The 15,558-nt window shown below is 42.5% G+C and overlaps 1 protein-coding gene across 1 annotated transcript; it reads left to right on the forward strand.

Annotated features, from left to right (window-relative positions):
- Positions 1-532: 532 nt before the first annotated feature.
- On the forward strand, positions 533-13,106 carry LOC137803968 (DNA-binding protein RFX7). The gene is made up of 10 exons (XM_068602868.1): positions 533-920; positions 2,755-2,788; positions 4,817-4,901; positions 5,207-5,246; positions 5,337-5,459; positions 5,556-5,672; positions 5,885-5,969; positions 6,057-6,264; positions 6,514-6,809; positions 6,905-13,106. Exons 1-10 carry the CDS (start codon positions 793-795, stop codon positions 10,289-10,291), a joined length of 4,503 nt encoding a protein of 1,500 aa, XP_068458969.1. The 5' UTR covers positions 533-792; the 3' UTR covers positions 10,292-13,106.
- The last annotated feature ends 2,452 nt before the right edge of the window (positions 13,107-15,558 follow it).

Genomic DNA, 15,558 nt, shown 5'->3' on the forward strand with positions numbered 1-15,558 from the left:
AAGTAAGTTAAGCACGTTTGGTATTATGTATATAGTATCAGGGGTGCACACAGTGCCCAAGGTTCATTGCAATTTGTTCAACGTAATGAGATTTTTGCAGAACAACAACAATACATGTACTTGTTGTATTCTAGCATAGGAGAACTCTCCCATAATGGGAGGAACCAAGGCTCAGCTCATTTCTTTTTTTGGCCAAGGGCCCCGAGGAGGTTTTTCTGGACCTGGTGCACACACTAACACCAGACGCCCTCTCCATGTTAATATCTCTAAATAAATACTGTCTGAATAGAAATAGAATCTTAATAGATTCAAACACAATTGGGATTTTGCAATTATGTTACAAAATGATCTTTTGTTGGCCAGTGTGACCAGCAGACATCCAACTCCAAAAGCTATTTGAATGCACATCTGGACATGTAAGTATTCTTATGAACAGTTTCAGAGCCTGTGCTTTTATTTTGAAGGCCCGCGCACTTCCGGGCTCGCCCGTGCTTCTCGTCCGTACCTTGACGCAGCCAGCTCGTCTGTAGCTGCTGCTGGCTGCTGCAGGCGTGCTATTTGCGGCAGCGGAGAGACCTCTGCGAAATGCCTTTTGTATTCCCCGGGTGTTATTTTGGGTTCAGGTTTGTGTTTTGCGTCGGGTCCGATCACGGTGTTTGTAGCCATGCTCTGCGGTGGATTCAGCGGGCTGTCCTAGCTGACTGAGCCGCTCCAGCAGCGGTGGGTCCGGTGCAGCGCACAGCCGGGGATGAGGCCTACTTGTTAAAGCTCCCCCACCACCCCTCCGTCGCGATGGCTGATGATCAACAACAACCTGGTCAGAAGCCTGCCTCGGGATTAGGCTCCCTTCCAGCGCTGGTGCCAGGACTCCAGGGGCCCGAGGCGAACGCGTTACAGTTCAAAATAAAGAATTCAATTTGGTAAGAAATGGAAAATTAAATCCTCGAGCAGCCACACTGTCCTTTTTTTCCCCTTCTTCTCGCTAGCAGTAGCCTCGTAATTAGCGTATCTAGCTTGTGGAGAAGACAGGAGGGGGCAGAGGGCTGCACAAAGCGACTGGAAATAACACGAGTGCTCCCGGTGCCGACCGGAGACATTTCACGGGGGATGCGACAGCGAGGGGGGGCGCCGTGCTGTCTGCTCCCCGGTTGTGCATCAATGGGACGTTCACGCCTGGTTATTTCCAGCGGTAGTGGCTGTAATCATTAGCATGGAGCCAGAGGAGGCCATGTGATAGATGATGCTAAACCCACCGGTGGTGCTGATGCTCTGGATGACAGGTGTCAAACCAGACCCGCCGCACGGAGCGACGGTCTCTCACCGGTTTAGTGCTGCTATTGGTTCAGTATCCGTGGGTTTTGGTTTCTACGGTGGCTTTTGAAACGATTAAAACAAAAATGATGTCTGTGTGTCTCCATCGTCGTGCATTAAAATCAACTAAATAACGTGACGTTGTATTATCTATATCTACTCGGGTGTTGTGACGCTTTGGAAATAATTCAAACCTCATTCGTGTGATTTAATGTGCTTACACAATTACACACAATCCCAAGAAAAAAACGTGTTTTTAGAGGTTTTTCTTCTTTCAGCTGAATTTAGCCATTTAAAAGGGAAATTGCTCATTTCCTTACGTCTTCAGAGTCTCTGCTATGCATCTATCAGTGCACCTGCTTTAATATTATCTGTATGAAACCTCTAGGGATGTGTCTGAAATCTCCATTACACTCCTATCAACTACACGGTGCAGTAAATGTGCTGTCCACACTGTCCTATTAATGTCCAAATTTGAAATTTGAAATAGATACAATATAAAGTGTCCTAAAAAAACCACAAAAGGCATGTTTCTGCAGAAGACATTTCACCACATGATGTAGGAAAAGCACAGGTGTAAATGATGATGACAAAGATGGCTGAATTCCTTTTAGCTGCTCCAGTTTCAGGGTCCTGGTATTGTACATGCTGGTTCACTGCCGCACTCACGTTGCTTAATGTTGTTATTAACTCCTGGGCTTTTACTACTATGACATGTTATACAATGTGATGTCAAAAAGGTCTTTGAACCAATCAAGCTGTGTCCATGGCATGGGTTCCACAATGCCACAAAAAATTTCACAGTTTCATTGTTGCGACGCGACTCCTGCCAATGGTGACGCAAAGTGATGATTATATTTCATAAATGTCAAGATTCTACAATAAACTATTGAGGGTCTATTGGGAGTAGTGAATGAGGACACAGCCTAGAACTTTATTGGCAGATTAAAATGATTTCAAAAGGTGTGTGTATGTGTGTGCAAGTGTAAACAACTCGAGGCTAAAGAGGTCATGGCCAGGGAGGTGACAAAGAACCCATTGGCCTTGGAGCTTATACCATTCAGCGCTACAACAACCTGCAGTAGACAACCAAGCTAACGCTGGAGTGGCTTTGGGTCAAGTCTCTTAATGTCCTTGAATGACCCAGCTGAAGCCCAAAAACATCTGTTGAGAGACCTGAAGATGACAGTTCACTCACTCCTTTTTCAACAGGACCAATTGTGTATCTTAATTTAGTATGCTAAAAAAATATTAAAATACTGCAGTAATACATTAAATGTAGAGTTTCTTATCATACTTTATAGCATACAAAAGAAAATTGGCCAACAGGAAATTAAAACAAAGTTAGTTGAAATAACAGGAAAAATCTGCATTTGTCAATGTTATATTAATTCAAGTCATATCTTTTCACAATTCTGACTTTTGATCTCTTTTCTATTGCAGCAAATCTGTACAATCAAAAGTGGACAGCATATTGGTGAGTTTCCATAAGAAGGCGTTCTACCTGTACAAGCCGAGCCTCTGTTGTCTGTTACCTTACACTCTCCTAACCCCTTATTATGAGAACAGATGTGCAGTTTAGTTGAGAGATAATGTATATGTTTCATGCTTAGTTGTCCTATTTTATATATTATTCTTTTTATGTTACTGTTTTTTTTTAAATCATGGTAACAGTATTGCACATTATATTTGCCTGTAAATACACATAGATCTTTTTATTTGCAATATTCAAAGGAACAACTTTTTTTGGTACGTCTGTATATATAAAAGATTTCTATTTATGCACATTTTGTTGTTGATTCGTCTGAGCTGCACTGGCCCACATCTCGTATTCAGCAACAAAGCCATGTCAGTGACATCAAAGCTTAGATTAGGCATTAGGCATTTTTCCTGCATGTATTGATGACATGAAAAACAGGATCAGAATATTTTAAACCGCATTAAGTGGTAAAATATCATAGTCTTGGCTACAGGGTCTGTTTACACTGCTGAACTTAACTTCAGTCTTCACGTTCTTGTTGCCCAGAATATGCTAGGGAGCAGAAACGCAGCGGAAATACACAACCACAACTTCCTCGGCGCCACAAATCAGAAACATGCGGTTGGACATGCAAGATTAAACATTTTTTAAATCAAAATTAAGAAATCAATACAACACTATCCTGTGATGAACAAAATAAATATGCTAGCTGCTATTGAAAGCTACGGTCAGCTGAGGAACGCTTATTTTACTGTGAAATGTATTATTCATTACTATAAATAACTATGCAATTTGTGATGTGTCTGTAACTTTAAAGTGGCCTTACTTGATGACCATTTTCTAAAAGCAATAGCTCCCTTCAGTCCGTGATTATTCTTAATTATACAGGTGGTGCTTTCACAGTGTAGCTGCTGGATGGCTTGCATAGCTGGGATATAATTGATTACTTTAAATGTATTCATGTTAATCAAGTTTTAGTTTATTTTCAACTCATAGAACTCAAATACGCACGTCAAAAATATAGTAAAACCATTGATTAGTAATTAGTTTTGGAAAAGTGACAAACTGAAGCGTGTTTATATAATCTGAAAAGGCGTAGGCCTTTTTTTTTTTACATTCATTTATTTGAACAAATATCAGTAAATGTATCCACTGATAATGAAAGATAAACAAAATATATGTTTATTGCATATACCCCACATTCACAGTAGTAGTTTTCATACCTCCAGTTTAATATTTAATAATCAAATTTTATTTTCATTATATTTTATTTGACTCACTTATTTGACTGTAAAACATCTTTGTTTTGGATTTGTTCTCATTTTTGTTTTTATATGTGTCTGGAAGCATCTTATTTTTCATTTAGTCCAATAATTAAGCAGTTTCCAAGTCCTCCACATTTCTAAATTGAAACACGTGAGTTTATAAATAAAACATTTCCTACGTTATCTCTAGAGGTTCTGTTGTCAGATGTGAAAATCAGAAAAAAAGGAAAGAAAACATTTTCGGGATATGTTGCCAAAAGATTGAACCGTGGTATCCTATAAGCAGAGGAGGACTCATTCATACACTGTGCTTGAGTGTAGTAAACAGCGTTTTCCTTCACTGCTCATTGGCCGACAGCTCTCACCTCATTCATTCAAGTATTGGTTCCCCTAGCAACAAAGAGGCAAATAAGGAAGGGAAACGGGGAAGATGAGTACGTTCTTAGAAACCAATTGGAAAGCAGTTGGGTGGAATCAATAGTAAGGAGGTTGTGTGCAACGGTCTTACCTGTGGAGCATTTAAGAATCGCTGCTAAATTAAAACAAACGTTACGAACATATATCTATTTGTTCAGTTGTGAAAACCCCGATGCCTGAAATAAGATTTACAAGCTTTTGATCCATGCCATCTTCTGTCTTCATTCTCTAGTCCACATCACACTTACAAGGCAAACATTTACAGGTTTATGTTTGGGGAACGGATTTTGTTATTTTCATCTAAATGATAAGTTTTCCTTTTATGATCATTTTGTCTTTACAGCAAGATGTTGAGAAGTTTACAGACATTGAAAAACTCTACCTCTACCTGAAGTTGCCTTCTGGTCCCAGCAGTGGCAATGATAAAAGGTATACCACACACACAGAAACACACAGAAACACACAGACACACACACACACACACACACACACACACACACACACACACACACCAAGTTTGCACACTGTGTTGTGGTCCGTATTACATTGTTGACCCTGTAGTCGTTTTTGCTCACTGGTGAGTTGTTTTTTTATATATTCATTTGTCGTTTATTTTTCAGCTGTATGATATAAAGCAATCCATGGATGTAGATTCTTGCTATACCTATCTGTCTGTGTTTCATTTGTTTCCCCATGTCTATTCATCACCCCAACCCCCCAATTCTACCCATTTGGACTGAGAATGAGAGGGGGTCCTCTACTCCTGGATTATGGTATTAAAGTTTCTGTATTAACAATAAATGATGCATACAAATCGAGGACACTGCCTCACCAGATGTATTCTTCTCCTGCACTAATTCCAGTGATCAGAGTTCCATGTCGTCAAGCCGTACTCAACAGATGTATGCTTTCAACTGGATACGAAATCACCTAGAAGAGCACCCAGAGACTTCCCTCCCAAAGCAAGAGGTGTATGATGAATACAAGTGAGTGTAACAGAAACGGAGAAGGCCACAGAGAAGGAGTGTCACAACAGTATGCATTTCTCTTTTAATCTTATGGATGATTCTCTTCTTTTGCAGGAGCTATTGTGACAATCTCGGCTACAATCCACTGAGTGCAGCAGACTTCGGAAAGATCATGAAAAATGTCTTTCCTAACATGAAGGCACGTCGACTGGGCATGAGGGGAAAATCCAAATATCCTGACAACAAAGTCTTCCTCTGCTTTTATGTGTGATGTTGTTCGTTGATTGCAGACATCTAGTGGTGCCATTTGAAGAGGCAGATCATGGATTTACTTCTATAAGTGCTTTTTAATTTTAGAAATTTTCGATCTGTGGTGTCACTGCGGCAAATACAATGTTCTGTGGTTAAGTCATTATGTTTCAGATTTCTTAACTCCTTCTCACATACTGTTATAGCGGGTTAAGGAAGAAAGCTTTTGTTCACATGCCGTCCTTACCCAACCTGGATCTGCAGAAATCTGGTGATGGGGTAAGTTACTCAAGGAAAAAGAAAAAAACAAAACCATTCTGTAAATGTGAAACTGTCTGACGCTCGTCCACCTGCTGCTCTCTGTAGTGTGAGCTGATGGAGCCGTCAGGCCAGTCCCCGAGCGCTGAAGATGAAATGAGATCTGCTGCCTGTGGACTGGTGTGCGAGTGGGCCCAAAAGGTCCTGACTCGTCAGTTTGACAACGTGGAGGACCTGGCTCGCTTCCTGCTCAATAGCCACTACATTGGTACTAAATCCATGGCTGCACTCACTGTTATGACCGGAACACCCACAGGTAAAGAAAGAGGTAATAACATCACCTGTGCTGGTGATGTTATTTTACTGTTATGTTCTGTGCTGGCCGTTCATGATCAACATAGGTTTGACGTACTTAATCACTGTTTTATGTGTGACCCTGCAAGTCCAGAACTACTTAAATTGCGCCTATTAGCAGCACCTGGTTTAAAGTGCTTTTCTCTCACTTACACTGTATCCTTACTAATTCTTACACATTTCTCTGATTTCGTTTTTCTTTACTGGGCAGGAATGAAGACGCCAACTCCAGCCTCTGCGTTTGTGCCAACAGCTGAGGCAAACTCTTTCCAGCCCCAGGTGAAGACCCTGCCTTCTCCCTCTATTGATGCAAAGCAGCAACTGCAGCGCAAGATCCAGAAGAAGCAGCAGGAGCAGAAGCTCCACTCGCCCCTGCCCATGGAGGCCCAGGTCAAGAGAACGGAGAGCAGTATCCCCGGCCCCACCATCGCCTGTGGCAGCCCTGCTATGCTCTCCCCTCAGCCCACCATAGGCATCGTGGTAGCAGCTGTCCCCAGTCCAGTCACGGTATGTAGTGGCATTTTTGTCTTCATTTGTACTCAAATATGTTGTCAACAAATGTGCCTCAATTTTGTTTCACATTCTCACTTTTCTTCTCCCAGGTACAGCGAGGCAGGCAGTTGATGACCTCACCCAGCCCTGTGGGGACTTCAGAAGGGAAAGTGATGCCTGTGAACTTCCAAGTGGTCACTCAGTCTATGAAACAGTCCCCCAAACATCCTCAGAATATATCAGCCAGTCCTGTGAGTGACCGGCTGGCACGACATGGTACACGGTACGCACAAATTCTGCCCAAGCCCTCTGCCACCAGTGCCATCACGTTGCGCTCACCTCCCACCCTGCTCATCACCAACAGCCCCATAAAAACTGTGATGCCAACTTCCCACGTCAGCTCAGTCAACGTGGTGAAGATGACGGCTATTGCTCTGGCTCCCAGCAGCAGCAGCAGCAGCAGCAGCAGCAGCACAACCGTGCGTTCTGCCTCGGCGGGTGTGAATACCATAGCTGCCCTGGACGATTCACAGCATACACATGGTGGGAGCTCTTTTGCCTCTTCTGCGATCCGACCCAGTGCCCTAATCTCCACCTCAATCGTCTCCACTGACTTCAAACTGGTGTCTGAAGCTGGAAATGACAATAACCATGGCACAGAGAAAAATGCTGTTGGGGTAAAAGAGGAGAGAATGGCTAAGTTCAGGGCTGCCAGTGAGCCCAGCTTCCTGATTAAGTGTTCTCCCGGACCCGACAAAGGGTCGAGAATAAAAATTGACCCAACATCCCCGCCCACCTCGATAGCTGTAGTTGGGACTCAGGACAGCAATAGCAGTAACTGCCATGGCAGTACTTTGTACTTGACTGTTGATAATCAGAACTCCAATAGCAACACATCATCCAATGGCTCTTCTGCTCTTACCCCAACATCGAAAGATGTCTGCCTAGATGTCAAGAGCCCAAGAAAGCGCACAGGCCCGGGTGGGGAGTCCCATGTCATTCCCGTGAAGAGGGTATTTATTTCCCAGCAGCCACTGGCTGTAATTGACAATCCCAAACCTGGAGTCAGTGCTGCATTGAAGAGGATCCCCAGACCGGGAACCCCCGCCAGACCAGAGAGTGCTCCCTGCAAAGTGACTTTGAAACACACATCCATGGGGCCCACACAGATCCTTGCTCTCTCTGACTCGCCCATCACACACAATGCGGGCTCCCAGACTGTTGTCAAACCCCTGGCCTTGCTGATGAAACGCGTAGATCAGTCTCTCAGCACTGATACAACAGCGGCTGGAAACAACATGCAGGATCAGGCGTTGCTGAGGCAGATCACCAGGGACCCTCTAACCATACCAGCCAACTCAGGAGCACACGAAGCCTCTGTGATGAGAGACTTAAAGAGCACAATATGGGAGGAGGGACAGCTTGATGAGCTTCGGAAGCAGGCGTTTGCGCAGCAGATACCAGCAGAACACAAACAAGCCCCTTCTGACCAACTTTCCATTATAGCTCATCCCTCCGAGGCCTCAGGCCAGCTCAGCCTCGCGCAGGAGATGGTTGACTTTGCAGGTTCTCAGCCCAACATGGACTACTTCCCTTTTAATGACGATGACATGACCCAGGACAGTATCGTGGAGGAGCTAGTGCAAATGGAAGAGCAGATGAAGCTGAAGGGTCTGTTTAGTAGCTGTGTGGATGTGTCTATACAAGGCCAGTCAGCCAGCAGTCAAGGCTCCATCATAAATGCTCACCAGGCCGGCCCTACTTTCTTCCACTCTGCCCACAGCAGCACCACTCCTGTCCAAACTCCCACTCCGACACCGACTCCAACTCCGACACCAACCCCCACCTCTGAAATGACGCTTGGGCACAGCATGACGAGAGAGAGCCCCTGTTCCCGCATGGCTCCAATCACCCCCGTGGATGGACCGATGGGTCGCCACACCCCCATCAGCACACCACTGTCCAACTGCAGCAGCAGCGTACCCCCAAGCCCAGTGGAGTGCAGGAACCCTTTTGCGTTCACACCAATTAACTCAAGCATCACAGGGTATCATGATGCTAGTATTATCTCCAGCAGCCCGGTTAAGCCCATGCAAAGGCCAATGGCAACTCATCCTGACAAGGCCAAACTGGAGTGGATCAACAACCGCTACAACAGCAACTCTGCAGGTCCTTTGCCTAACCATAGCATTGGTATTCTGCCCAGCTACCAAGACCTGGTGGATGATCAGTTTCGTAAACCACATGCCTTTGCAATTCCGGGCCAGTCATTTCAAGCTCAGTCGAGACAGGATGCAGCTCACTTTGGCCGTTTGACCCCCATATCCCCGGTGCAGCAGCAGCAGCAGCAGCAGCAGCAGCAACAACAACAACAACAACAACAACAACAGCCGCAGCAGCAGCAGCTGGTAACAGGTGTAACTACTCCCACTAAACAGGAGAGTTTTGCTGTGCCTGCACCAATGGACAACAAGGCATCAACCTCATCTGCCTCCAGCACTTTCCGTTGCCGCAGTGTCAGTCCTGCAGTGCGCCAGAGAAACGTCAGTGGCAGCACCAACCCTCCAACCCCCACCACAACCACCATCCGAGCTGTGGTTTCACCCTTTAACTCCCCCATCACCTCTGAGGTGCTTAGCATCCTCTCCAACAGTCAGACGATCGGCTCCGTGCACAGCATGGTTCAGCGTAGCCAATCTGTGCCGCTGAACATCATGATGCAGAGTGAGATGCTGCCTGTGCAGGGTCAGTGTAACACCGCCAAAATCACCAACGTTCTTCTCAGCAAGATGGAAGCTGATGGGGATGATTCTGTCCGTGGCCTGGGCATCAACAACCTCCCCTCTAACTACACGGCCCGTATGAACCTCACACAGATCCTGGAGACCACTCCTGACTTTGCTGAAGGAACCGATCACCAGACTCAGCTGCCTGTTAGCTCCAGCCCTGCTGCCTTTGAGCTCCAGCAGCATGGCTACCTTACCACTAACAGTGGAGAACAGGTGAGTTTCTCCACAGGGGACAGCCAAGCACAAGCGGGTCCTGGTGACCAAGACCAGCTGCAGCAGCTCCAGGAGAATCCTGTGCAGACACAACCCCAGCTGCTCCTCCAGAGCACACAGCAGCAGGAGGCAGAGGACGAGCAACAACAGCTGGATTTCAACAACACCGTCAAGGACTTGTTGGGGGATGATGGCGGCCTCAACCCCAGTTCCCAGTTGGTGGGTCAGGTAGCTTCCGAGCTCAACGCTGTGGCATCTGACTTTTCAAACGACATCAGACTGACCTCAGATCTGTCCAGTAGCATCACTGACCTTAACACGTTGGACACCAACCTGCTGTTTGATCCTAATCAACAGCAGGAACAATATGAAGACTCAACACTGGAAGAGCTGAAGAACGACCCGCTTTTTCAGCAAATATGCAGTGATACTGTGAACTCTTTTGACTGGCTAGAAAGCAAAGACCAGCCTACTACAGTCGAGATGCTGGGCTAAAGTCATCTTTTACTCTGTATGATTTCTGTTCTCTGTCGTTTGTTTGGTGCGTATGTAGTTTATCTGTTTTTAAACTATAGTTCGTTGGGATTTGTCTGGACTTTGCCATTTGTTCTGTTAAAAGTGCCAGGCTTACCAGAAAATCACTTCTACTGACATTTAGTCAATTCTCTCCTTTTTCATTTGTCACCCAGAGATTCAGTACTTAACCACTTTTCTCCCTCATCTGAAATTAGAAATGTTAGCATTTCAAGTAAAAAAAGTGTGAGTACTTAGCGGCAGCATGCACTTACAAAGTGCAGGTTTGTATGGTATGACCATCAAGAGAAACATAATCTTCCTTGTTATAACCAACCAACAATGCAATATTTGTATTCAACGGACACTTAATGAAAAAAGGAGATGGACAAGAAATTTGGCACAAAAGACCAAAAACGTATGCTGTTGTATACTATTTTCAGTGTGTGCGGCTCAAGTTCAACCAAATGGAGACAATATTGCGATTGTAGTATATGCACATAATAGTTGTAGTACATTTGCCTGCCATATCTGAATATTAAAAAAGGGTAGCATCTTATGCTGCCAGGTGCTGAATTTAAGACATAATCTTTATACTTTATCATATACCAAATCAGTGGAAAACTGATTCACATCTGAGCATTGTCCAAGAGTGAAATTTTCTCAAAGCCTATACTTCTTGTACTGTTTAATATCTTATAAAGGGAGTAGATGAATTGGGAGGGAGAAGATGGGAATTCAGGCCACTTTGTGGACTATACATCGAAAGGAATCAACAACTGGCTGCCTTATTCCCAAAGTCCAAGGCCTTATGCCATCTGTAGAGAGACTGTATATAGTATAATGTTAAGACTCTTCAGAACCATCCAGAGCTTCATCATATCAAGGCAGCTGTTACTCTGATGTTTTCAGTACTATTTCTTATTATTTCTGTTTTGCAGTGTTACAATATAGATGCGTATTGTATAGGCTACAAACTACACTGTGTGCCCTTATCAGTAATGGATTTTGAGGAATTTGATATACTGTCCATAAAACATGGCAGGCACACTTTAAGTCATGAGATTTTTTTTTGGCATGCTATATTCCCATCTTGGATAAGAATATCAATGGTATGGAGAAGGCTTAGTTACATAGAAAGCTAGAGGCTGACATTTATGTTTTGATGTCATCTTGGGATCAAAAAGAAATGAAATTATGTTTTTGGAAAATCCAGCCTTATTTCCATACCAAAGATGATCTGTTTAAATAACATAAGAGATTATTACACATAGACACTCCTAGTAGACATTAGCGGCAACAAAAAACAGGGCGACCTCGGAGATATAAAAGAGTTTTATCGCATTTGAAGAAAAGGGTTGAGTTGCGTAAATCTTATGTACAGTATGTAAATTTGTGAAAACGGTCACTGTCCTATGTTTTATAGGTAACCATGGACCTGAGAGCATGTTGAAACCATCACTGCTAGCCAGGTAGGCTATGTGATACAGTAGGATGCTTGCTTGAGTTTTGGGCTATTGTCAATGTTGTATAAGTCATGTTTAAGCTCCATCTGTAAATAGGATAGATACATAGAGATTTGATGTATCAAGACACTATATTATGGCCATTATTCTAGCTAAGTATGTGCCATTCAAAAGAGAAAAAAAAGCTTAACAGATCTATAGTCGGCAAGATACTGTATGTTGTGTGTTACATTTCTGGCTCAGTGTGTCGTAAAAGTAATGCTGTCTGGTCTCGCTTGCTGATTTTCTTTTACTTTTTTTCTATTCAAAGATAATAGGTCTCTGCAGTTGCAGAAGTGATGTGTGCTTTGAGCAGGATCAATAGCATGGTATATTGAGAAAAAAAAAAGTTGTGATACTGTTAGCTGGTTGCAAACATCTCTGTGACAGACATTGTGCTCAAAGCCTTTCAACAGACACTGGAAAAGAAAAAAACAATTACTCATGTTTCAACAAACTTTGGAGGTTCACATTATTGCACTAAATTTGTATGACACATTGCTTTGCCACATCTTTATGGACAAATGTAATGATGGATGCCCACAAAAAAAAGAAAAAAAATATTTTTTATGACAAGATGAGTAGGGAAATTAACTGTCAGAAAATGACTAATTGTCTTGTAGCAAAATGTGCATTAATCTCAGTGAGATACACATTTCTTACTCATTCTCATACATGAGAATATAAAGCATTGAGGGGGAAAAAGTAAACAACCTTTTAAAACCTACATGCTTATTATGTTGATAAATGATTGTACGCACGCATGTGTGATGACTTCTGTTGTACTTTGTATTCTTGGTAACCACTGTCTTCTGTGATTTGGGCAGGTTCTGTTAACCAGACTGGCAGTGCTAGTTTCATAAGTTTGATTACTTTTGTTGTGTGCTGTTTACTAAGTTAATGTTGTTCTATATGTTATGTTCATGATGACTGTTTTCTGTTGATTTTACATATTCTTATTTTGCAAAATGCATTTGTGAAGAAATTTAACATTTTCTTGTAATCTTTTCTTAAACAATAAGGCACTGATATTTGAATTTGAATGAAGGAATGCACCTCTTCATGAGTACAGGAGCTCCATCAAGCAGTGACTCTGATTCTTTACCTTTGACTGACCCAGAACCAACTCTGTTTGACTATCTTGTCCATTTCTACCAGTAGAAAAAAAAAGAAGAAAAAAACCTCCTCCGTGGTGTTGTCTGGTGTACTGCTTAATGTACAGTAGCTTGTTAATATTGCAATTGCGTTGTTTCTTTTTTCAATGGAAAGTACTCACTGGTGAGATTTTTAAAGTGGTTTTAAAAGCCAATAAACTTTTTTAAAGAATGTTCTTGTGTGTTTGTGTTAATAATTTTGCATTTTACTCTCGTGAATAAAGAAAAGAAAAAAGTACATTCACAGCACATATTGTAGTTTAAAAATAATAACAATTAATAGTTGAACTGTTGATTTGTTAGCTAAACAATTAATATATTATGTCTCATGGCCAGTACTGCTAAATGTCCCTGGCTAATGATGAGATTTTAGGAGAGAAATGTAGATCCGTCTCCAATACAAACGTTGCAAGACCAAAACACAGTTCTGCCTGGACTGACGCAGGCTTATGACATGATAATGTTGATTTTTGCAAATGTGCCAATACGTGGTGTGTAATTGCTTTTGCTTAAACACCACACACTTTTAATATTTTAACAATCAAATCTATTCAAACCTTTCCATCACCCTCTTTGCTTGAGGTCGGAGGTCATAAGCTCTTCAAATGACCTCTTGGGTCAGCGAGGGGGGGGTGGCCTCTCCTAGCGACTCGCTCCAGCCAATCAGAGCCCAGTTCGTTGGTCCTCTGCTCTGCTTTCCCAGGGCCTCATGATATTCATAACATGTTAATGACCTTAACCCTATTGATCATGGTCAAACAGCCGAACCTTTAGCCATGTGGAGCCCTCCCAAACACAACATTTGGCAACGTGAGTCAACAGATTTCATGAGCAATACAATAATATATTTCCTGTTTGTATACAACATGTATATAATGGGAAAATATAAAGCTACAGATAGAGTGAGGCAGCAATGTAGACAACTCATGTTTCGTTCATTTACCATCATTCTCACAACTTAAATCATCAGTGGTGGTTTTGTGAGGGAGAAACCACATATTTACTTTTTTTTTTATCTATACCAACTAATGCATGTCAATAATATGTTTGAACACAGAAGCACACTTCATATCAGTGAATTAGTTGATAACCATCGATGACTAATAATCAACAACGAAGGGTGTTTGTTAATAAAGAGGTGATTGAAATACATATTGAATCACTCATGAAATTATTTGAAAATCTAAACTTTGGAGTAAACACATTATACAATGCCATTAACCTAACCTTTGATTTTGAGCGTGGACAACGGCATTAGTTGATTAAATCAATAGTTAGTTGTAATCAATACATAATTACACTCTGCTGTCATTTGTTTGATATTGAAGTGCGGAGGTGTATGTCTATGTCAATACTTCCCTAAAAGCATTACACAACAAATCATAGACTTTGTTGAGAATACAAGTTGTATAATATCTATTAAAAGGCACACGTTGCCATCCTAAATGTGATGACTGCATTTACCTATGTCATTGGATGTGTTTTGCTGATACGGCATGGCTGATTTCACAGCTGTAGCCCATTGTATTGCTATTGAATGAGGGCTGGGAGACGGGAGGGTCATTGTCAAAAGACACGGCCGGCGGATCAATATCTGAATTCATTAGGCAGCTGACTTGCTGCCATCAATATCTCCTCATAATTATCAGGTTTTGTGGTAGAAGCAGATGCTGTTCAGAGTGACCTTATTACCAGTGGCCTTTGGTAACTGATAATTCTCTGTGTTCACCTCATTTTGTTGTCTAAAAGATACGATGCACAGAAAGAAAGATCTCACACACTACGTTGCTAAATTGGGAAATCAGTATAGTTGATTTTTTATTATCAATTAGTAGTTTTAAATGTATTGTATTGTATTGCTTGACTTGTATTTCTTCTTTATATAGTTTGTCATCAGCTCGACTGAAATACATAAAAAATAAACTCAAGATAAGTCTAATCAATTATAAAGCATCCACCATTCCTCCTCAGTCTTTAGATTCTCCATTTGGATCAGGAAAACTCCACGAAAAAACAGTATAACAGGGAAAAGGTCAGAAGATTAACAGAGGAGGGATCCCTCGTTCAGAACAAACAGATATGCAGTAAATGTCTTGTAAGAACATATGGAGAAAGAAAATTAAATGATTACGAATACAGTGTGAGCAGGTTGAAGAGACGAGACTCAAGGATACCAAATAGTCAAACTATATATTCAACTACAAAGTAATGAATGACAAATGTGAATACAGTATATACATTATTATTACTAGCCAACACAGACCTTGTTTGGCTATGTATTATAACCCTGGGCCCTTCTTGGAGATCTTTGCTGCCGATGTCACCTCCAGGTGAGGATACCTAGAGAACAAGAGAACAATCCCCATCTCTCGTCATCACATCTCCCTGTAGCTGCAACGAAGGAAATTTCCCAGTCGCTGTTTTGTGACAGTTCCACCTGGAGGCCCCTGGGGTCCCCCAGACCTCAATTGTACGAGACGCGCTTGCCTCTGGCCTGCACTGTCTGCGCATGCGTGGGAAGGCGATGGTGGGAGCGCCCCCCGGCACCCCTGTACAGCCGTTGGTCCTCTGTCTCAGGCAGAAGTGCTTT

Source organism: Clinocottus analis, unplaced genomic scaffold (genome assembly GCF_023055335.1).
Source record: "Clinocottus analis isolate CAN_PGR_092001 unplaced genomic scaffold, fCliAna1.0.p SCAF_6, whole genome shotgun sequence".
In the NCBI taxonomy this organism is placed as follows: Eukaryota; Metazoa; Chordata; class Actinopteri; order Perciformes; family Cottidae; genus Clinocottus; species Clinocottus analis.